At 31.6% G+C, this 23,549-nt stretch overlaps 1 protein-coding gene across 1 annotated transcript; it reads left to right on the forward strand.

The window, feature by feature from the left end:
* Window positions 1-1,682: 1,682 nt before the first annotated feature.
* Window positions 1,683-18,794, forward strand: LOC126689574 (putative F-box protein At5g60060). The gene is made up of 3 exons (XM_050384813.1): window positions 1,683-1,890; window positions 2,287-2,379; window positions 18,181-18,794. The coding sequence occupies exons 1-3, from the start codon at window positions 1,683-1,685 to the stop codon at window positions 18,792-18,794; spliced, it is 915 nt and encodes a 304-aa protein (XP_050240770.1).
* Window positions 18,795-23,549: the final 4,755 nt, after the last annotated feature.

Below are 23,549 nucleotides of genomic sequence, written 5' to 3' on the forward strand. Positions count from 1 at the left end.
ATATTTAACAATCAGAAATGGCCAATGCAGCAAATGTAATATTTGTGATCTTCATTTTGACAGGCACAATTCAAAAGACACCACAGCTGCATTGACCTTCAGTACTATACCAGGATTGATTCGATTGAGGCCTCAATGCAATTCCTGCATAGAACCCGATTAAGGATAAGAGTCCTATATAGGATCTACTACTATCTATACCTTGGGACTTTTATCAAAAAATAAAAATAAAAATCTATAACTATGGGACGAAGTTGCCCTTTTTAATCTGAATTATTCAATCATAATTCAATTTCCACGGATAAGGCACTATATGATTGTTCTTTATCATTTTGAGCACACCTTGTAGATTAGTGGCCAGTCAGATAACCATACTAAGCTAAATTGTTCAACATGATGAAACATTGCTTTTTTAAGGAGAGGGGGTAATGTGTGTGTTCATGGTTCTTAGAGCACTTAACTAATCACCAAGTATGCATTGTCCATTACTCAGCAAAGAAAAAGAAATGGAAAAATAGAGCATTTTTTGTCCTCCCATCCTCCACACATTGAAAAATGATACAATGCATCCCATACATGGTATACCACCTCCCACATAACAGGGGAAGAATCTCTTAGAAGTGATTCCTATGAATTGGTTGGAAGATTTGAATCAAGAAATTCATGAATGACATGAGGTTTTGTAAACCACTAAACTAACTCCATAGGGTTATCAGAAGTTCAATATATCATTTAGAGAGTTACGGTATACAGGTTTAATACTTGTTTGTGCAAATTAATAATTATGATTCTTTTGATAAAGATGTAATAAAGATTTGGTTATTTATATAATTCCAAGCGTTTATTCAGAATTGGATTCATTCAAGCTTGGGAAAAATCACTGTCTATCATGAAATAAATCGTTTGACGATATGAGCCTATGATCACTATTTGTTCTTCTGTGTAGGTAAAATATAATATATATCAATTATAGCATCTCATACACTAGAAGAGACTACACGTCATGTCACTCGGCTATTCAAAAGATGATAATTGCCATGAAGATCCTCATTTACTTATTATATATACATATATATATATATATATATATCTAGAAAATATATAAATAACTATCCACGTTTTTATAATGAGAGTAATTTGATGCTGATGAATTTTATCATTAGGCCCTAGTTTCGTCTGCTTTGGGTTGAGGGGAGAGGGGTATGTGCTTATGAAGCCTATTGCCATCAGATAAATGTATACATATCAAATTGAAAATGCAGAGTGCTTAACATCAATGGCAACATATAAGACTCAGTTTGGTCGCATGCATTTGACAAGGCAGGGGCAAGAAAAGGTAGTTAAATATTTAGATTAATTGTGCTTTTCAAAATGGTCTGTGATTGTATCACTTGGACAATCCGCCTGATCAACCTTTTTGTTCTTATATGCCTCTATACGGTTCCAAACTTTTCTCAGAAAAATAGCCTATATACAGACTGGAACTTTGGACAATGACCCCTTAAACAATTCTTAACGCTGTCTTTTTTTGACACTCACTACTTATAAATTTGCTCTATCAAGCATGTAAGTAGATAATCAAGCTTAGACTGAAATTGCTTTTTAAGAATCACCTCTGCCATATTGATCAGATGGCCAAAACATTAATTTCATTCTCCTTTTCTTTTTCCATGACTCTGCCCATGGTTGGTTTGCTTGTGTCCCAAACTGTGTCACAACCTGTGGTGCCGACTATTTTTGTCTTTGGGGACTCTACCGCAGATGTAGGGACAAATAATTACATACCAGAGTGTGGAGCTAAGGCCGACATGCTTTTCAATGGGATTGATTATCCTGATGCTAAGCCAACAGGAAGGTTTAGCAATGGTTATAACACTATCGATTTTATTGGTAAGAGTTAAAATAATAATTAAGTGATTAAGTTCATCATTTCTTAGCAAGTTTAAACTTTTTAGTGCAACTGATACTTTTATAATATCAGAATAGGTGGTTTTGAGTGCTATTTTAGTTCTATCAGATCATGCATGCACCCAAAAGACCCTATGGGCTAATTTGATCATTATCTTAAGTGAATCACCTTAGAAGAAACTCGTTCTATGTATACATGCAAGAATATTAGATAAATAAATACATTCACTTTTGTCTTTTACGGTTTTAAGTTTTTGTGATAATCAATAATTTATTGATACCATTGATTATATATATTTAGAGCTTTGTTTTTTCATTTTTTTTGTATAAGATTTTGATATTTTGATCTTATTATTGTTACGTAATCTGCTGGTTTAGTCCAAAATTTGGGTTACAGTGAGAGCCCGCCACCTTTTCTCTCATTTGTTCACAAGCAGCAGCTACAGAATCTGAACGAGAGCATCCTCAATGGTACTAACTTCGCCTCAGGAGGATCCGGACTTCTTATCAATACCGGAAAAAAGTTTGTCAGCTCCATCTTTCTTGTTCTTCAAATTAATGTTAAGAAAACCCTTTGCAAACCATAGGAAAAACACAAAAATTAAAATATGTAAATAGAAATAGATGTACAGGTATATTACAAATTTAAACGAAAAAAATGGAAAAGTAAAAGAACAGCTAAATATGTTCAAGTTATTTAATTAATTCTTTTAATGTATTCTAATTTAGTAACATACTTATGTTATTTTAATATAATTTTATATATAAGATATAAGAAAAAAAAGCATTTATTATAAAATGCTTATGTTAAGGACAAAAACATATATTAAACTATACAATATACATGTTCTTTCTCTTGAGTTAAAATAGATTGACTCCGATTAATTAATTCAATTACTCAAGTTTTTTCTCAAAAAAAAAAAAATTACCTAAGTTGATTAATTAAGTCAAATTACATGTAAATCGTGGAGGCACCAACAAATCACCAAATAACTAATATGCAATGGAAAATAAATAACTCGGTGATTTGTTGACAAATGGAGAAAACCTCTCGCAAGTCAAAAATCGCACTGGGTGAATTTCAGAACACCACTCCTAAGAATCTACTAATCAATAATCAAACGGTTACAAGTATGAGAAATCTTACTACTACCCTAGTCTATCATAAAATACCAACCTACAGTTGAACCTTTACTTAATACCCAATTGAATTTGATCTTGTAGTAGGCTTCTTCACTTTGCACAAATCTTCAATTTGTGACTAACTCCTTTACACGGATCCCAGTATGTGATTAACTCTAGCAACTTGATTGATTGTTGTTGGCTGCAAAATTCTTCACTTCATTGGCGATAAAGATCAAGAAGCACTTAGTTACAAAATCCTAAGGTGCACAAACGCAATAGCTTCACATAGAATATATGAGTTTTAGGTCTCTGTTTTCGTACTTGATGACTTATAAAATAAGCATCATATATGATTAGGGTTGTAGAGAGAGAAACCCTAATTATTCAAGTTATCATAGACCGAAGTTCAGATCTGAGAAATTTAGAATCATAATTCTTGATAGATTGAGCTTGTGTCGAGCTTCTTCATTAATCCTCGATAGCAACTAGTGTTGAGCTTTAATGAAATAACTTTTCCTCACTTGTTTCTTGGATCAAACTTCATGTTTTTAATGATACCACTTGATATGTTTGAACAACATACTTCTTGATACATTAAACCCTACTTAGATCTACTCAATTACAAGTAAAGTACGCTTTGTCAAAGAATTAATCAATTACATAGAAAATATGACCCTAACAATTTCTTAATATATACTTAAGGTTTTATCATTGTACATAAAATATATTTTATCATTTTATGTTAGATATCTTTACTGAAATGCCAGGAAGTTTGACAATAATGGAAACGAAGGATTTGAGGTTTTTAATCCTAATTCTCAATCATAAATATTAAAAGTTTAATTTACATGAGATATCCTAACAATTTGTTTGCAACTTTCAAATATCTTAATTCATTTCTCTATTTCCATAAATGACAAACTCTCAAAGCATTTACAAAGCTCTTAAATCCCAATCAAATTACACAAACTCAGATCACACACTAATCGGACCTAACGAAATAAATTAACTTTGAAAATTGTTCCCCCACAGAAAAGGGTGATTCCAATGGGAGAACAGGTGGAACAATTCGCAACCGTTCGCAGCAATATCTCACAAATATTGGGTGGGGATGCGGCTGCCGAGACCTTGATTCAGAAGTCCTTATTTATCTTCAGCGTGGGAGGCAATGACATCTTTGAGTTTTTCTTTCCCCCTAACGTATCTCACACCGAGCAAGAGCTTCAAGGCTATATGACCTCTCTAATGTATAATTACCAAATTCATCTAAAGGTTTGTTCCTGTTTAGTGTTTACTTTCTCTCTTTTTTTTTTCCAATAATATTTTCTTTTAATGATAGAATGAAAAAAATCATAATAAATAACTATTAATAATTATATATATTGCATGGATTACCGACTAAATTATTTAAAGGTTTATGTTTGCCTACCTTCTTTTTCTCCACCTCTATAATATTGGGTTTTTTTTTCTCTCCTTTCCAAACCGTAATTTTTCAATCAATTAAAAATTCACCTTCTCAAACTCTCAATAATAATACTATTAAAAAAATATTAAATCACATTTTTTCTCTTAAAATTTTGAATTATTTTCATTTTAGCCTTTTACATTTCCAAAAAAAAAAAAAAACATTTTGACCATGTTTGATTTTGTTTTCACTCTTCATGTTCATCTTCTTGTTCTTTTCCATTAGTAATTTGACTGTTAAAGTGGCATTTAATGATTACTAATGGAGATGGACAACAAGGCTAATATGAAAATAGAATTGAACATGAAAAATTGAAATGAAGTTTCTCAACCAAAAAAAAAAAGGAAAGAAAAGAAGAAGAATTAAAATGAAAATTTTCAAACGTAACCACTACAAAAAAAGAGGGCTATAGCCGCATTTGAAAAACGCAGCTATAGACCCTAAAAACGTAGCTACAAAGCGCATTTTTTGTAGTGAATCTAAAATTGAAGGGACAAAAGTATACTTTAATCTAAAAAAAAATTATTTTGAATATTATGACCAACATTATTTGTGTGCAATTCATAATCCAAATTTGTCCTCCTCTCACATGAATATTATGAATTCTACCAAATTGTTTCTATGGTATCGAATAATTACTTATCAATCATGACTTGCTATAAGTTTCTTTTTCAATAAAAAAATTATTTTAATTATATTTTATTATTTATTTTTTGTATTGTAGCTTGTAAGGATTCGATTGTGGGCATTAATATATCCTTTATGTTTCTTATATTTTAACAAGACAATAGATATATACATGAGCATTCACATCAAATGAGCTAAAAATTTTAGTTTTAGCACTTCAAAAACCTATTTTATCTATTTTACCACCTCACTTTACGAAATACTCAACATCAATAGTTTTATTTTGGCGAAAACCATATTTTTGTTCCTACATTTTCATGTGATTTCTACTTTGGTCCTTAACTTTTATTTGTACCGCTTTTAGTCCCTATCTTGGAAAACACATCTCATTTTTGTCCTTACTATTACATCAGAGATGAAAATTGCAAAGGTGACAAACAGAGTGCATTGTTGGTACACTAAAAGCTGACATGACCATTAAAATAATAATAAAAAATGTTATTTGGCATTAAAAAATGCCACATCAACATCTAAATTAAAAAAAAATTAAAAATTAAAAACCAAAAATCACATGAATTGAGATTTAAGTATGTCTTGAACAAGAACAACAAGAACACAAACTCAGATCTAAGAAAACAAACCCAGAAATTTAAAAAAAAAAAAAAAAAAAAAAAAAACCCTCCAAAACTGAAAATTTGTTTTCTTTTGCTTTTCTTAGGAACCAGTTTTCTTTTGCTTTTCTGAGGAACCAAACAACCACGAAGGATCGTTTCTGTCTAAGTTTAGGTGAAACCTTTCTACTGTCCGAATAAACATAAACAACAACAAAAATTCAAAAAGAGGAAAACTCCAAAATTTATTTTCTTTTGCTGAACCCGACCAAGATCTTTTAGAATCAAAGAATCCCTAACAACAAATTGCTCATAATCATCATCCAAACCTGACAAAATCAACAATCAAGAACTTAAATTTACTAAATTGAACAAATAATTCTAAAATCACACAAAAAAACCATAACAATTCATTAAATATAATAAACTCATATTTACGCTTAGAAGAAAAAAGCCACAAAACCCATATAACTTTCACCAATTCCAAACCCAAATTTCACAAAAGTCAAAACTTACAGTGAGGGAAAGACGGAGGAGGGCAGAATGGGTTGAAGGAGATCGTAAGAGAGAGAGAAAAAGAGAGAAAAGGAGAAAGAAAGGGTTTTGTTGTGAGGGAGCGAGTGAGGATGAGGGAGTGCTGAAAATTCAGTTTTCACGGTGTTTTTTTTTTTTTCCTTTAATTTCTGGGTTTGTGTTCTTAGATCTGGGTTTGTGTTCTTGTTCAAGACACATTTAGATCTCAATCCATATGATTTTTAGTTTATAATTTAGTTTTGATTTTTTATTTAGTTAAAATTAATTAATTAATTATTTTTAAATTTAGACGCTGATGTGGCATTTTTTATTATTATTTTAATGGCCACATCAGCTTTTAGTGTGCCAACAATGCACTCCATTTGCCACCTGTGCAATTTTCGTTTATGATATAACGGTAAGGAAAAAAACGAGACGCGTTTTCCAAGATAGGGACTAAAAGTGGTGGAAAAAAAAGTTAGGAACCAAAGTGGAATCACGTGAAAATATAGGGACGAAAATTTGGTTTTCGCCTTTTATTTTGGCATTCAACACATTAAAATAATATAAACAACACAGTAAAATAATATAAGAGTTGCTACAGTGAGAGTGAAAGTAAGAGTATGATAATAGAAAGAGGGTGAGAGAATTAAAAATTATTTATAAGAGTTAACTGTAGCTAAAAGTGAAAAATTTTTAGATATAAGACTTTTGATATAGCATGGTTTTTATAGTTCAAGTTGCTAAAATAGATTTTGAGTGATTTTGACAAATGCTCCACATAAATTTTACACCCAAGATGAACTTGAAGCCTGAATGAAAGGCATCTTTTGGAAGCATTATATATTCTTCTTCTTCTTCTTAATTAATTTTTATCTCAAATTTTTTTTTGCCCCAACGACAGAATCTTTCAAACCTTGGAGCAAAAAAATTTGGCATAATTGGTTTGTCAACAATTGGGTGCTGCCCACATCTACGTACTTTCAATGACACTGTTGGTGGTGGGTGTATGGAGGGCTTGAATGATTATGCACAAGTGTTCAATAAGGAACTCGGAGGCCTCTTGAAAAATTTAAGCTCAGAGTTCCCAGGGATGAAGTACTGACTGGGAAACACATTTGATTTGACAAAAATTTTATTGAACAGCTCTCTTGCATCTCGTAAGCTTTCCTCTCAAAAAACAACAACAACAACAACAACAACAACAACAACAATAATAATGCGAGATTTTACAATTACTCCAAATTTTATTACATGATTGGTGATAGCTTGCAATACTTGCAATGACTTTTAATTCACTTTTTTTTTTTTTTTTTGACAAAATCAGGCATAAGCATTTTTAATTGAAGTAAATGGTTTCCTTACAAATTTCATGAAATTTTTTTTCATACTTAATGATATAGAGAAACAAAATCACAGTTTTCTTAAGTATTTGGTTTTATATAATTTTATGTGATGCTAGCTTTTTATAAAATTTTTTTAATACAATAAGATATAATTTCTACTCTAACTTAATCTAAGTGTATATGTGTGTGAAGTTTCCTTCTAGAGACTTGAACCCCGATCCTTACCCCCAACACCCACAAGCATTTATACTTGTAGAGTGACCACCACATCAATGATGCGTGGTGGTAGCTTTTTATAAATTATTAACTTGTGAAACATTGGTCTTTGTTTCTGTAGGATTAAGGGCCCAAATCATATATTGAGCATTGGGCTTTGGCTGAGAACATCAGTAGTCCGAGGGCGAACGAATAATAATGAATGGTTCAGACCCATGACTTAATGAGCAAAATACGAATGGGAGGGTGGTCCGAGGAGGAATATCTCCTCGAACGTGATAATACAGCTCAAATCTATATTCCAACAATCAAGGTGACCTTCTAGGAAGCTCCAGCGATAAGGACGTGCATCATGCACGTATAAGAGTGATGGGAACTCAGAAATATTTAAGGAAAAGCTGCTACCACTGTATAAAATGCACTGCAGTTATTTTTTTGACCGCATTTATGTGGAGAAGACCCCTGAACAGTAAAGATGGTGTTTGATGGGACAAGCACTTAAGTAAGGTCCTAGATGATCGACAAGTGTAGGGTCAAAATGATCCAAATGAAGCTATATAATGTAAGAGACCCTTCATGAGGAGGGGATCAAAAACATATAGAAAGAACACTGTAGCCATCAGAACTATACTTGTACCTAATTGTAATTGATTTGTATGAAAAAATACCTCCTCAGACAGTGAATTCATTCAGTTCTATTTTCCTTGTTCTTGCTTGATTACTTTTAAATTCATACTAGCCGTTGTCAAATTCATTAGGGCCGAGTTTTTCGACCCACTCTCTACAAATTTATTGTACTGGGCTCACTGGGCCAAGATCCCATACATCTTGAGCTTGGGCTACAAAACGTGTCCCTACAGTTTCAATGATATTTTTGGACAAAATAATTAATTTATTATAGGTATGTTTGTCGTTTGAATACCGTTTATTGCTAAAAACTGAAAATACTGTAGCAAAATAATTTTTAAATATGTGAATAGTGTTGTGAGACCTAATTTTAAAGAAAAATTTACTGAAATCTATACTTGCAGGTTCCGTAAACAATGCATGGAACCCACACAAAAAACGCCAGCACAAACACAAATGCAAACACGTTTGTATCCAAATGATCACTATGTTTGCCGAAGAACTTCTAAAATTATTACGTGGAAAATTATTCGTAAAAATAATATATATATATATATATATATAAATCTAAGGTTTTTCCATTTATCCAAAATTTGTAGAGTTTGAGCACCAACAAGCGTGCTGTGGAAAAGGAAAGCTCAATGCTGAGTTTAAATGCCGACAAGATTCCAACTTTTGTCCAAATCGAACTCAATATTTGTTCTGGTTCTGGGACCAGTTCCATCCCACACAAGCTGCTTCTAAGCTCGTAGTAGTTGGGTTACATTTTAGTGATGTACCATCATCGATTCGGCCTACAAATTTCCATAAACTAGCCGCACTTGATTAGTAAAAATAAATTTAGCCATTCCCTGCGTATTTTCTCTCAATTGAATTTCTAATCTTCAATAATCTCAATGTATAAAGTATAAAACTCTTTGATATATCATATTATGAATAAGATTCACATATGCCACTTATAAGAGAGTTCTAGCTTATGCTCTAACAAATGCAATGCAATTTGTTATGTGTTTATTTTTTCTTAATTTTTTGATATCATATTATGAACAAAATTCACATATGTCACTAAGAGTATATTAGTTTATTATGCTCTATCTAATGCAATTTGTTATGTGTATATTTTTTCTTAATTTTTTGATTATGTTGGAAAGGAAAAAAGGGATTTCACGTGGTAGAGTATAAGATGGACTAAGGAACGTATATTGATAATTTCTCAAAAAGAAAAGAAAAGAAAAGAACATATATTGATTAGTGAAGCTTGGGGCTTTATGCCATTTTAAACGTTTTAACTTGTAATGTTACATTAATTAATTTTCACAGTGAAAGAAAGAAGGAATAAAAGTCTAGAGAAGAGAGTTCTTTTCATGCTAAATCAGGAATGTGAAATTGAAATTCAATAATGGTAAGCATTTCTCGTCAATTGAACCCAAAATCTATCAATTCCTTACAAAAATAATGAAGATTGAGTCATATGTTCAAAATTGTTAGTGGGTCTGAGAACAGTATATTTATCATGAGGTGGAAACTTATCCAAAGTCATCAATTCAAAAAAAGAATGTATTACAGTTCTTATTCTTTTTTTCTTTTTGGAAATTTTAAAATATTACACTCTGACCCCTCACAACTCAAAATCAAAATAAAATATTGTGAGTTTTATTATTATTATTTTTTTATGCCCGTGAACTTTCACTTCTTTTTGGGTAGACTAGTGTAAGTATTACATAAAGGTTCTTTAACCATTAGTTTCTTAATTATGTGGGATGTAATGCTATAGGAAAAAGGGTCATGCTAACGAGTGCCCTAAGGGCACTCATTAACCATCCATTTTAGGAAAGTTTTGACATCATTTTTATGGGAAATGAAAAAAGCTGTCAAAACATTAATTGTTTTTTTTTTTTCCCTCATAAAAACTTATTTTAACTAGATTTTTAACCAGTGTCCTAAGAGCACTCGTTAGCATTTTCCTAGAAAAAATACCAAAATAATGTTGTTTTGGTGGATTTAACATCGTAAATTGGACGGAGGTGGACGAATGGGTTACGTTGGAAGTTGATGGGAGTTAAAGAACACGATTGAAAAAATTGAAACTAAAGGGACAGAAATGAAAACATGTCAAATTTAGTGATTTAATTTATAATTAAAAAATTAATTGCTTAAGAATTTTTTTAAAAAAATTCTTTAGGATGTCACTATAGGTATGTGTTCGAGTGTGATGTGTTTGAATAACTTATTGTGTTGTGTGCGAGGACTGATGTAATGGAATCGAGGGGTCAGTTACTTATGATTAATGTGGTTCATCAATATTCAACTTCCCCTATGCATGGGCTAGACCTTATTTGCCACTATATACAATTGAAATTAATGATCCTCATAGTAGTAAGTACTAAATAGTACTCCTTCCGTCCCACTTTGTTTGTCCTTTATTCCATTTTGGGATGTCCCAAAATATTGTCCTGTTTCTAAAAATAAAAGTCATTAATTTACTAATGTTCCTATTATACCCCTATTAATTTACTAATTCAATTTTTTGATAAATTTATTTAAGGGTAGTTTTGAAAACTTATACATTTTTAAAAGATAAACAAGATAATAAATGATGTTCCCTTAAAAAGTTTGATTTTTCAAACAGGATAAACAAAGTGGAACGGAGGGAGTAATAGTTCCATAGTAGAATAGGATTTAAAAAAAAAAAAAAACCATTTAAAATTTGGGTAATTAGTAGTTTCTTGTTTATGTCTCAACTTGGTTATAACAAATTAGGCTAGATCTAGACAAAATTGTACTAAATTTGTTTTCACACTTCATTGGCAAAATCCAGTTCGGAAGAAAGATTCTCCAACCCAATATGTGATAACTTAAAAGATTATATATATATATATATATATATATATATTTATAACATGGCTTACTTCATAATCATGTGACTTGTTTAGCTAATCTAGTTATAATGTGATTTAATGTTCATCTCTATCTCAACAACAAAAACAATCATCAGGAATAGTAGAGATGGGAATCATTCCTCCTTATTACAAAATGTGCCTATCTAGCCAAATTGCCAACCAAAAAAATTCAAATTTCTACAACCATGGTCTATGAATACACATTAAAGAAAGACTTTAGGGCTCATTTGGATTGGGGGGAAGGGAGGGGGAGTGGAGGGGAGTAGAGTAGAGTTAACTGAAAATAGGCCAATTTTACTCCTTCTCCCTCCCCTTCAATCCAAATGGACTAAGGGAATCTTTCATTAAGGACAGGCTCAATTGTTCAATGCAGCTAGTTAGTGGAGCTTTGCAGAGAAAGGATAACATTGAGAGCATCCCCTTTGCATGTGACAAATTGGTATCTCAATTCTTTGACTTTTGTTAGCAACAATAATGCATCTTTTGGCATTACAATTAGAGGATCAATTACCTCTGTGAATATAGTCCAAGCAACTAGGCACTCGGCTTTATGATATTTGATCACTGTTGTGATACAAGCTTTTTCTTCCCTTACAGCTACATCAAAGTTCACCTCATCAAATGAAGGAGTGATGGTATCTAGGTTCCCTAATTTTGCTTTCTGTTCCACAAGCTCCCAAGAGTTTAATTGATTGAAGAGGTGTTATTTACCTAGTTGGCTATTTGCATAGGTACAATACCTCTTCTTGTTTAAACTTAGGACCCATTTGGATAAAGGAGGGAAGGAGGGGGAGTGAAGGGGAGTAAAGTAGGGTTGATTAAAAATAAGTTAATTTTGGGACAAATCTACTCTACTTTACTCCTCCTCCCTTCTCTTCAATCTAAACGGATCATAAGGGTATGTTTGGTACATTGAATGAGGATTACAACAGAGATTGTAATATTTATTACTAGGAATAAAATATATTGTAATGTAATAACTAAACCTATTCATAAGTTTGGTTGTGAGTTATAACATTAGAATAAAACTTAAGATTATTTTAGAAAATATCTTACTCATATAATTATATCTCTTTAAAAATTATTATTTTTAAATTTAAAAGAGATATGTGTTATTTTTTTATGATTTTTTATTTTTATAATTGTTAAATGCACATGAAAAGTTTGTTTATTTGGAAATATATTAAATTTTGAAATTATTGCACTTTAAGGAATAGCTAATACAACCCTTTTAAAAGAGAAATTATTAGATCTGCGAGGAGGATTGCTAACGTGGTCCTTCCTGATCTCTCAACCAATAAAATGCTATTATTTATGCAAATGTGACATCATCTAGTAATTTTTATTTTTTTTATTCTTTATACTGATTAGGAAGCTTGTACATATATTTGCATAGATGGTATCATTTCATTGGTCAAGGAGGACCACGTTAGCAGTCCTTCTGATGGACCTAATAATTTCTCCTTTTAAAGAGGAATCGTTATTTCTCATTTTGAAGAATAGTTATTTATAAGGAATGACTATCCCTTGTAATAAAACATAATCAAACTAAAAAATAACCAAACTATAAGAATAACTATTACATTATAATGTTTATTACAGTCTACTAAACATGCCCTTAAAAACCATGCTTCTTACCATCCAAATGGAATCATATATAACAGAAAACAACATTTAAAGAAAATTTTATAAGGTCATTTAATACACTAAAATTGTCTTATAAACTTACCCAAAAAAATTATGGAAAATTTTGTCTATAATGAAACCATATGTTCATTCGAAAAACTAAAATCTTCCCATCTTATTAGGTAACATCATAAATATATGTTTGGTACCAAATTTCAACAACAAAAAAATGTTCTATAAAATATTGAAAACTGTGTTTTGACTTTTGAGAATTTTTATTCTCAAAACTTTTTCTAATGTTTTCTTTCCGAAAAAAAGTTTTTGCAATATAATTCTATGTTTGGGTTTTTTTTTTTTTTTTTAATTTTTAATTTTTTTTTTAATTTTTTTATTTTTATCACAAGTTTCCACCATCTCATTGAGAGAATAGAAAATTGATATCAAAAGCACCAAAAAGATACTCAAAAGTTCATCTACATAATATTTGTGGAAAATAAATTTTAAGATGATTTTGCGAAAACAATGAATCAAACATTTTTTTTTCTTTAATGAATCCCACATAATTTATTCGTCAAGTGGTACTAAAAACAAATTTGAAAAACACCTATAAACAAGCATGAAGCATCACTCACGACTCACCCCCTTTTATCTCAATGGAGTTTTTCTGCCCACAGCCCCATATTCCGATTTACAAATCCTATCACATGGATATTGCCCTCACATCCCAAAAACCAATTTTACCCATCTCTAAACCCCATTAGTGTTAGGAAAAATTCTATATAAGAGCTGTGGAGGGTGAGCTCCTTTAGAAGGTGGGAGGTGTAGTTTCTCGATGTGGGACAAAACCGTGAGGGTCAAACCTGAACCCAAAGCGGACAGTACCTTCCAAGAGAGCTCACCCTCCACAAGAGCATTCACATCAAAGATTTTAAAAATTTTAGCATTTAACATCTAAAAAACCAACTTTATAGCATTTAACACTTCACTTTTCAATACACCTAACATCAAAACTTCTATTTTTTTTACCACTTCATTAAAATATTATTTATTTATCATTCTTTATTCTTTTTTATTCTCACCCCCCAAGCCACCACAAACCCACAGCACATCCCACAGCACCATCAACGGCATAATCCACAACACCATCCACCAGCCTTAAATGCAACCCACCAGCCTCAACCCACAACACCACCCATGGCATAACCACAGCACACCAACCCACGACACACCAACCACACAGCACACCTATCATAGCACACCAACCCACTTTTCCCTCTCATCCTCTCTTTGCCTTAACCCACGGCACACCAACCACAAACCCACCACCGTTACCCAACAACCTAAGTTAAATTAAAAAAAAAAAAAAAAAAAAAAAACCACCATCAATAACCCAACGAGACCCATCAAGCAACACCACCCATCGCCCTTCCCTTCATCTTCCATTCTTCAAATTAGTTTTCTACACCCAAAACCCACCACAAAACCCTAGCCAAAACCCACCCTAGCCACAAAAATAACCACCACCCCAGTGGCCTAGCCTCTCTGATCTCATCTCCAGCCAAGAAAGCCGATGCCAACTCAAGAATGCCGACCATGAACCCAGAGATGGGGAAGAGTGACACTGGAGAGAGAGAGAGAGAGAAAAGAAAAAAAAAAACAAAGAAGGAAGAAAGCTAAGACTGGATTGAGAGAAAAAAAAAAAAAAAAAAAAAGAGGGAGAGAGAGAGAGATTATATTTTATTGAGAAAGAGAGAGAAACCTAATAAAAAAGTATTTTATGTTTTGAGATTTTTGCTACAGTGAGCTGTCATCTATGATGGCAGCTCATTGTAGCTGGGTGTTAAAAGTTTTAAGATTTAACATCTTTGATGTAGATTGTTTTTTGGTGTTTGATGTTATTAATAACATTTTTAGCATTTTAGCATTTTTGATGAGAATGCTCTAAGTGAGAATAAATTTCGACAAGTATTACGGAAACACAACCACACAAAAACACAAAAATTTATGTGGAAGTACAAAGAAAAAAAGCTCTCTTTTTCTTTTCACTCACTACTCTCTTCCTTACTATGTATCTCTCACAATTTTCTCTTGCTCTCTATATTTTTCGCTTCTCTTTTGCTTGCTCTCACATTTTTCTCTTCTCTTTTGCTTGCTCTCACTCACGCAGTACTTCAAAACTGCACTATCCATAGTCTCACTCACTGAGACTTCTCTTCACTCTTCTCTTCTGCACCAAATGGCCGAATGGCATTCCTTTTATTTCTTCAACTTTTTCTTCTTTTCTTCCTTTCATTCTCTTGATATCAATTCACAATAAATGCAACCTACTTACCTTGACTTTTGTACATAACAAAGATGACTTCAACAATTCAACTCCTCTTTTTGGCAAGCTTCTCCAGCAAGTTCACTTAAACTTTCAGACTTTTGTACACGATGAAGAAAAACTAAGATTATTGAAAGACAAGAAAGACAAGCTCATTAAAGTCTATTACAAGTGGGCTGGACCCATGGTGCAGTGCACCCAACACTTAGAGCATCAACCATTAAGTCCAAATTAGATGTAATGCAAGCCGAAAGCAACCACCAATATTCACTATGCAATAATACTAATACCACACATTTTCACATATATTTTGTTATAATACTAATCTATCTTGTACGGTAGATTGTGATTAGCCTGAATTTCACTATCACATTAACCCATTATTTTTTCTCTATCACTCATAGTTTGTTGTATAAAATAATCTATATATATATATTAAATCGAAATCTCTGAATCTCCCCAAATTTTCCACGTCACCATTATTTTCTTTTTCTTTTTATTTTAGGTTTTATATCTTATATATTTATTATTTCTATTCGACGTGTAAGTATCTTATCAAGTGTTACAATAGTTTAGTTTAAGTAAAACTCTATTAAATATATGTTTCAAGAGTTTGAAAATTCTACTTCAACTAAAATTCTATAACAAAAATTTCAACAAATATAAACCCCTGCCAAGGTCAAAACCCTTCATACTCATTCAAATTTTCACAAAGAAAATACACACAGCAAATTGAAGATTTGGCAAAGAGGGTACGGGACTTCATGAGATCACTTTGTAATGTTGTATCCATGGAGTTGCTCAGAGTAAATGCAGAGGTAAGGACATGCTGTCATCTTTCATCCTCTAACTCTCTATGATTACTATTTTATAATATTGTTATTGTTGTAACTTGTGAGTGAGTTTATTAGTATGAAAAATCTACATGTGAAAATTTTAATTATAATTTTTTTTTACGATTAAAACATTAAATTTAATCATAATTTTGATTTAATAATTAACAATTTCATCAATCAAATTTTCTCTAACGTTTGTGTAATTTGTATTACTATGTATGTTATATATATATAGAACCCTCATATGATCTTGGAAAAACAACTCTATAAAAAAAATTGTAATCAATAACAAGAAGAAGAGCTTATCCCTAACCATCAAAACCACAAATTTCCTATCATCAATAATCAATTTTATATTAATGTTGTGATATAGTCTGTAGGTATTTTTTATTTTTATTTTTTTAAAGGAGAAGTAAGTCCATATGGGAATGGTTTAGATTTTTCCTACTTGATTTTGGAATCTCGGATTGATTAGTAGAATAATATGGAGTGAGAAGGTGCATTATTCATATTAAAAGTGGCAATTCACATTGATAAGAAACTAAACAAGAGCGTGTAATAATCTCTATACATATGGTGGTGGTGTAGTGTTGGTGCATATGAGAATTAGAAGACAAAGTTTGGTCTTTTTTATTTATTTAAAATATGCGGCCTACTTTGTTGATACTTATATAATACCTATGAGAAACTATTTAAATTCTACTACAATTTATTTGTTCATTTCCTATCAATTTTTTTTTTTGGATAAATAACAAAACAAAAGCAGCCACCGCCCACTATTAAGGTCTTTTTTTTATTTTTTATTTTTTTATTTAAAATATGCATCATACTTGGTTGATATCTATACAATATTTATGAGAAACTATTTTAAATTATACATGACTCTCTATTTTGTTTTTTTAAAATATATGTGATTTTAAATTTAACTGTTCTGTGCATCACATGGATTAGCAATTAGTTATACTAAAATATGTGAAAGCCAAATAGTAATCAACAATTTATAATAAAAAAAAAAGAAGTTTGTATTAATAGTTGTTACCTTTAGCATTTTCTTTTAGAGAAATGATATGTCTACGACATTTTTACAATATTTTTACAACAAATCCTAACTGGCAAGTTGTTACTAGTTGTTATTGTTAGGGCAAAAAAGTAATCTTAACGTTGGTTTGAAATTTGAACCAACAACAACTAATCATCTATGATTTGTTGTAAAAATATTGTAGATGCAGCATCTCTCTTTCCCTTATATTAATCACTCTCTCACCAACGTCCCTCTTCACACGCATGCATGCATGCACGCACGCATACCAAATCCACGCCACAACATAAGGCTACAGCCCCGCCTATATATTTGCTTTGCTTCCCTTCTATATCTTTCAAGGGCTCAAAATCACAGAGGGTCGAACTTTAACACAAAAACAAAGACTCGAGAGGGAGAGAAAATCGAAATGGAAAAACCACCACCATCACCGCCACCAACAGCAACTCACCCCAATGGTCAGGTCTCAATTGAGACCTACTCGAAAAGATAGCAAAATGCATCGACACTCGAACCGATGTTCTCCATTTTCGCGCCATTTGCACCACATGGCGCTCTTCCACTCCTCTCCCACCAAAAACCTCATTGCCTCCTCTCATCAAACTTCCCTTCCCAATTGGCCCAAACCCTCGTCTCAACCCCAAGCGCCGTGGCCACTTCACTCTCAAAGAATCCACAATCTTCTCCATCGAACCCATCACCAAAATCTCAAACTCTTATTACTCCACTACCAAGACCTGGTTGATCAAAATCGAGTTTTTAACTTCTTCAAATGAACCCAACACTAAAGTCCTTCTCAAGGAGCCTCTTTCAAGGTTTGCTTTTGAGGGTCTGAACCAAAAGTTGCCTAAAGTTTTGAACTTGCTCGACTATAAGGTCTCCGAGGTGAGTAAAGTTTGTGGGCTTGAGTTTGTTGCTGTTGGGAAAAATTCAGATGAGATTGATTTTAACGAAATGAAATCCATCAGGATTAGGAAAGTTGTAGCGTCGGACTCGAAGAAAGATTAGGACTTTGCAGTCATGGCTGTTCACATTGGCGCAAAACTTGGTGTGTGGAAAATGGGTGATAAGAAGTGGACTAACATAGATGATGGAAGAGAGAGTGCTCTTTATGATGATGCTGTTTATTATAAGGGAAAGTTCTATGCTGTGGATATCACTGGGTTGGCTATTTCCGTGGATTCTTCTATGAAGATCAAAAAGGTTACACATCCTTTACCTCGTTTTGGGTTTGGACATGGTGGTCAGTTCAAGTATTTGGTGAAGTCCCCAAATGAGTTGTTTTTGGTGGACAAGGATTATGATGTGGAAAGGGAAATGTTTGAGGATGAGCGTGTGGATTCTGATAGCGACAGTAGTGATTTTCCACTTTATTTGATGGTGTATAAGTTGAATGAGGAAGAGTGCGAGTGGGTTAAGGTGAAGAGCTTGGGGGACTTAGCGTTATTTGTGGGTGATGATTGTTCTTTCTGTGTTTCAGTTAAGGATTACGTTGGATGCAAGGCAAATTGTGTGTATTTCACTGAAGATTCGTTCAGCAAAGGTGGTAGGGATGATTATCCTGGTTATGACACTGGGTTGTTTGATTTGGAGGATGGTACTGCTTCTCCATTGTCAGCTTTTCCTGGCTAGGACGCGCACCGTGCGCGACCCATCACGACCCAGGCCGCGCCCAGGCAGCGCGCGACCCATGCTTATCCTGGTTATTTACAGTTTCAAGATTTGTTCAAAGGTACTATTTTTCAATTCTTGCAGATATTTAAATGGTCAAATGTGCTCCATCCTCTATATCCATATTCAGTTTCTATCACTTCAAAGTGTTTGTTCCATTGTCAATTAACTATACAGAAACAAACAAAAAAAGCTCTTTTGACTCCAACGTAGTGTAGCCATTTCCAGCTTCTACTAGTTTAAAATGTTTGTTCCAATGTCAATTAATTATAACAGAAACTAAAAAACCTCTTTTGATTCCTGCGTAGTGTAATCAGTATGCTTGTAGATTGATGTCATATATTGTTTATTACATCCTTGTTTAGTATAGTATGAAGCCTATACGCGTGTGCTTATTTTGGATGCCTTCACTATAAGAAAAAATGTTTATTGCAACGAAAAAAACTATTGCAATAACATTAAAATCATTGCAATAGTTGATACAAGATGTTGTAATAAAATTTGAGGTAATAGGTTTATGCAACAAAATTTTTTTGTTGCAATAAACTCCAAATATTTTAATAATAACTTTGATGCGATGATATATATATATAGTTACAATAAACAATTTACTATTTTGAAAATCTTGTAAGTATAGACTATTACTTCACAAAACTTTTTGTAATAGATTGCAAATAATTGAACAAAATAAATCGGATTAAATTACTATAATGATATCTTCATTGTAATAGATAATTAATTCATTTTGTCACTGCGATTGACTATGAAATAATTGATACCAAGTTATTACAATGATATATTCATTGCAGTTATGTGTTTGTCATTGCAATAGATTGTAAAAGGATTAATATCAAATTATTGCAATGGTAACTTTGATGCAATAAGCTATTTATTCGAAATTTTCGTTGCAATAGATTGCAAAAACAATTGGTATCAATTTATTGCAATGATTCTTTCATTTTAAGTTATTGCAACAATTTTGTCTAATATATTAAAGCTTCTATTGCAGCTGAAAATTATAAGTTATTGCAACTTATTATTGTTGATGCAATAATTTAACACTTTTAAGTTACTATTGCAACAATTTTAACTTGTAGATGCAATATTTTGTCTAAAACTACTATATACATATTTTGTTGTATTAACACTTGACGTAATAGACATTTTTTGTTGTAGTGCTTGTACTTACTGTTTAACTTTGACAACAATGTAATGGTGTATTAAATCAAGAGAAAAATCAAGCAAATTGTCTCTTATCTTTTTTTGGTTTTGCAAAAACTTTGCACGTACTAAAACATCTTAGTAAATAATATATTTTCCTACCTTGATTGTTACAGAGGATTTGTTATCTTTTGCAGCTATGGACTGATGATGAAGACTAAAACATCACACTGAAGTTTGTTCTACACAGTTGTAGTATTTACTATCAATCTTTTAGCTCCTTTTGTTGTTAATCTCTTAGGAATTATGGTGCTGTTAGTATTTTGGCTTTTATATAGTTATTTACTGTCAATCTTTTAGCTCCTTTTGTTGTTAATCTTTTAGGAATTATGCGGCTGTTAGTATTTTGGCCTTTACCTACTAATAGTTTTAAGTTGGTAGTTCTTTGCTGTTTCATCTATGTGGGGATTGTTATCAACTTTATTTTCTGTGTTTATGAACTATTTAAGAAACTAGGTAGTATTCTTCTTGATTCTCTTTCATAGTTTTAATTTTGTACAAAACTTGAGTGTAAAATCTTTCAAGTATCGACTGGACTCCAGTACTCAGATGACATGTTTTTGAGCGGAAAATCTTCATTGAAAAGAAATTAACTCAGCTCAATGCAATGCAATTCTCTACCAAAAAGAATCACACAGAAAATCCTCACCTTGTTTTCGTAGATTTTCTCAGTTATCAATTACCTTGATTTTGTAAATTTTCTCAGTAATCAAACAATAAAGGAAAGAAAAAAAGAAGATTAGTTTTCTCTAATATCTCTACAAGTTTTTAATAAAAATAACTTCATCAAATCATTTTTGTGACATGGTTGATGCATTTGATCAAGATATATTATCAACAATGTTTTGTGAATGAGAAGTTGGCCATTTTTTCTAATAAATATAATTGATAATATATTATAGGCTAAAATGGAAAACTCATTCTAAGTATCTTTAGAATTTATTTCAGTTCTCTAACTTTGCTTTTATTTATTTCAATTGTCTAAGTTTCATATTTATTCAATTAAGTCATTTCTGTCCATTTTTGTTAAAGTTTTTTGGAAAAAAAAATCTAGAAAATACTTTTCAATCATTTATTGATTTTTTTAATTTAAAAAATTTGAAAATTAAGCATAACATATAACAAAATTTGATGGAAAAGCATTAATTTAATAAACTTGAAAGTTATTGAAGTGAAATGAAGAAAAATGAAGTTAAAATACTGAAATGAAATTTAGTAAAACATAAAAGATGGATTTTGCATTTTAGTCATTATTATATTTCTAAATTAAGCTGCTTATTTTTTTTTTTTTTTGAAAGATTTTTAAATTTTGCAAGTTTTTTTTTTTGTTTTTTTTTTTTTTGTTTTGTTTTGTTTTTTTTTTTCAAGTAAACATAATCCATTATTTTTTAAATAATGTTATATGGGGTTGAAATTTGTTTCTAAAACTCTTTACAAGTAGTTTATCATCTATATGTCTTAAATGACCTGGAAGCAAATATAAGTAAATTTATAACTTATATTAGAAAAAAAATTCAAGACTTAATAATATAAGAAAAATGTAATTTTATTAAGAAGTTACCAACATTATGCAAGAAATGTGACATAAATGTCAATGAATTAGCTCATTTTTCTACACAAACCTTTTCTCACATAACATCAATGAAGCATATTGAAATGGACCAAAGTGGACCAAAATGAACCGAAGGGAACCGAAATGGACCTAAGTCAACCAAATGGACAGAATTAAACTAAAATAGACCAAATTGAACTAAAATGGATTGTATGGACCGGAATAGACCAGATTGACTAAAATGAATTGAAATGATTTGCTAATGTGGCTTAATAAGAGTGTAGCAATAATAAATGCTAAATTTCAACTTTTAGATAGTATGCATATTTACTCTGTTTTGCTTGGATAGTTAGATTGAGGAAAACTATCTTAATAACACCTCAAGAAACTTCCCTCTCACAATTACTAGGGCTGCACTCACCCTCCACTTATTCTTATAGGATGAAGTGCAATTTGAGCCGAAACTCATTAGCAAAAAGTAGTACCTGAAGCAAGTTGTGCATTTGTCTTAACTTACAAATGCACATGTTTATATGATATTTCACACACAATTAATGGAAAGTGAAAAAGTTTTCTTAAATAACCTCATAGTTATCCCATTAAAAAAAAAAAAAAAAAAAACCCTCATAGTAATTGAAAACATCATTCTGGTTCTCAAAATGGTGTTAGATTCCAAAACAATGGCCACAAATAGGGCACATAATTTTGGATATCAAGAAAGGGATGGTATTGAAGGCCTGGCTGAAACAACATAGATTGGGCTTGGTTATTGGTTTAGGAAATCATACATGTTAATAAGTATACACACGTAACCAATTTAAGAAATCAAGATGACAGCAGTTCGGGATAGGGACGGATGCACTAAGGGGCAAGGGGGGCCATGGCCTCCGCCTCCCCAAAACCATTTCTTTGAAAAATTTAAGTAGTATATTGAATGACACATATTTTAGAATTTAGAGTTTATAGTTGGCCCCTCTCAAATTTTCAGATTGGTCCAAATAGCGCAAAAGAAACTAATCACCTAACCCTTTCTTTAGGCCCGTGGCCCCTCGATAGTCAACAAAAAATCCACAAATCAGTTTCTCAAAAAAAAAAAAAAAAAAAATCCACAAATCACCAATATTATAATTCAATAATTCATAACCAAAAAAATCTCATAGAAAAAAAAAATTCCCTTACGGGGGTGACAATAATTTATATGAATTTTTAATTGATTTATAAACTATGGAAAAGTCAATTACAATATTTAATTTTTTTTCAAAAGATAAAATGCAAAATTCTTTTAGAAGCCAATATTGATGATGCAGCATTGCCAACTCTTAATATTAATATCCCAATTTTTTAAAATCCTTAAACAAAGTTTTGAAAACTTCATTAGTGTGATTTTCAATTGCATCCAAAAGTATGGGTTTATTATATTGGTGAGTTGGTCAACGTGATAAAATTCACATATTAATTCTAATTACCCAAAATTTGGAGATCTGAAGTCCTCTTCTTTTTTTATTATTCTTCTTCGACAAGGTTAGAATATCATATTGTAACTTTCAACTTTTTTGGTTCATATTATTTCCTTCTTGACTTAAATATTTATGGTAATAAAGTGCAATTGTTTTGTCTAACATGATTTTTTTTTTAATAAACCATGTCACTTGAAATTTTTTTGGTTCATGCTTTGGCCCCCCTAGGTTCAAATCTTGGTTCTGGCCCTGGTTTGGGACTGCTTCGCAAAAAATTTTAAACCAACCACCTCCTTTTTTTAACTCAAGAACTAACTAATTTCAAAGTACAGACACTTAACTATCCATGTATAGCAAAAGAGCCTCATGTCCTGATGATTTAGAGCCTTAATCAACATTCAAAAAGTATGAGAATGTCGATCTTGTTCAAATTTTAAATCAAATCAAATATAGTAATGGAATCCAAGACTTTGCATTTTATTACTA

Source organism: Quercus robur, chromosome 6 (assembly GCF_932294415.1).
Source record: "Quercus robur chromosome 6, dhQueRobu3.1, whole genome shotgun sequence".
NCBI classification, from domain to species: domain Eukaryota; kingdom Viridiplantae; phylum Streptophyta; class Magnoliopsida; order Fagales; family Fagaceae; genus Quercus; species Quercus robur.

What these genes read in the sequence shown, in the direction of transcription:
- LOC126689574 (XM_050384813.1), top strand. Translation starts at nt 1,683, where the DNA reads ATGGTTGGTTTGCTTGTGTCCCAAACTGTGTCACAACCTGTGGTGCCG. An exon ending in TAACACTATCGATTTTATTG is followed by an intron (nt 1,891 to 2,286) that starts GTAAGAGTTAAA and finishes CTGCTGGTTTAG; the next exon opens with TCCAAAATTTGGGTTACAGT. An exon ending in GAACGAGAGCATCCTCAATG is followed by an intron (nt 2,380 to 18,180) that starts GTACTAACTTCG and finishes AGGACTTTGCAG; the next exon opens with TCATGGCTGTTCACATTGGC.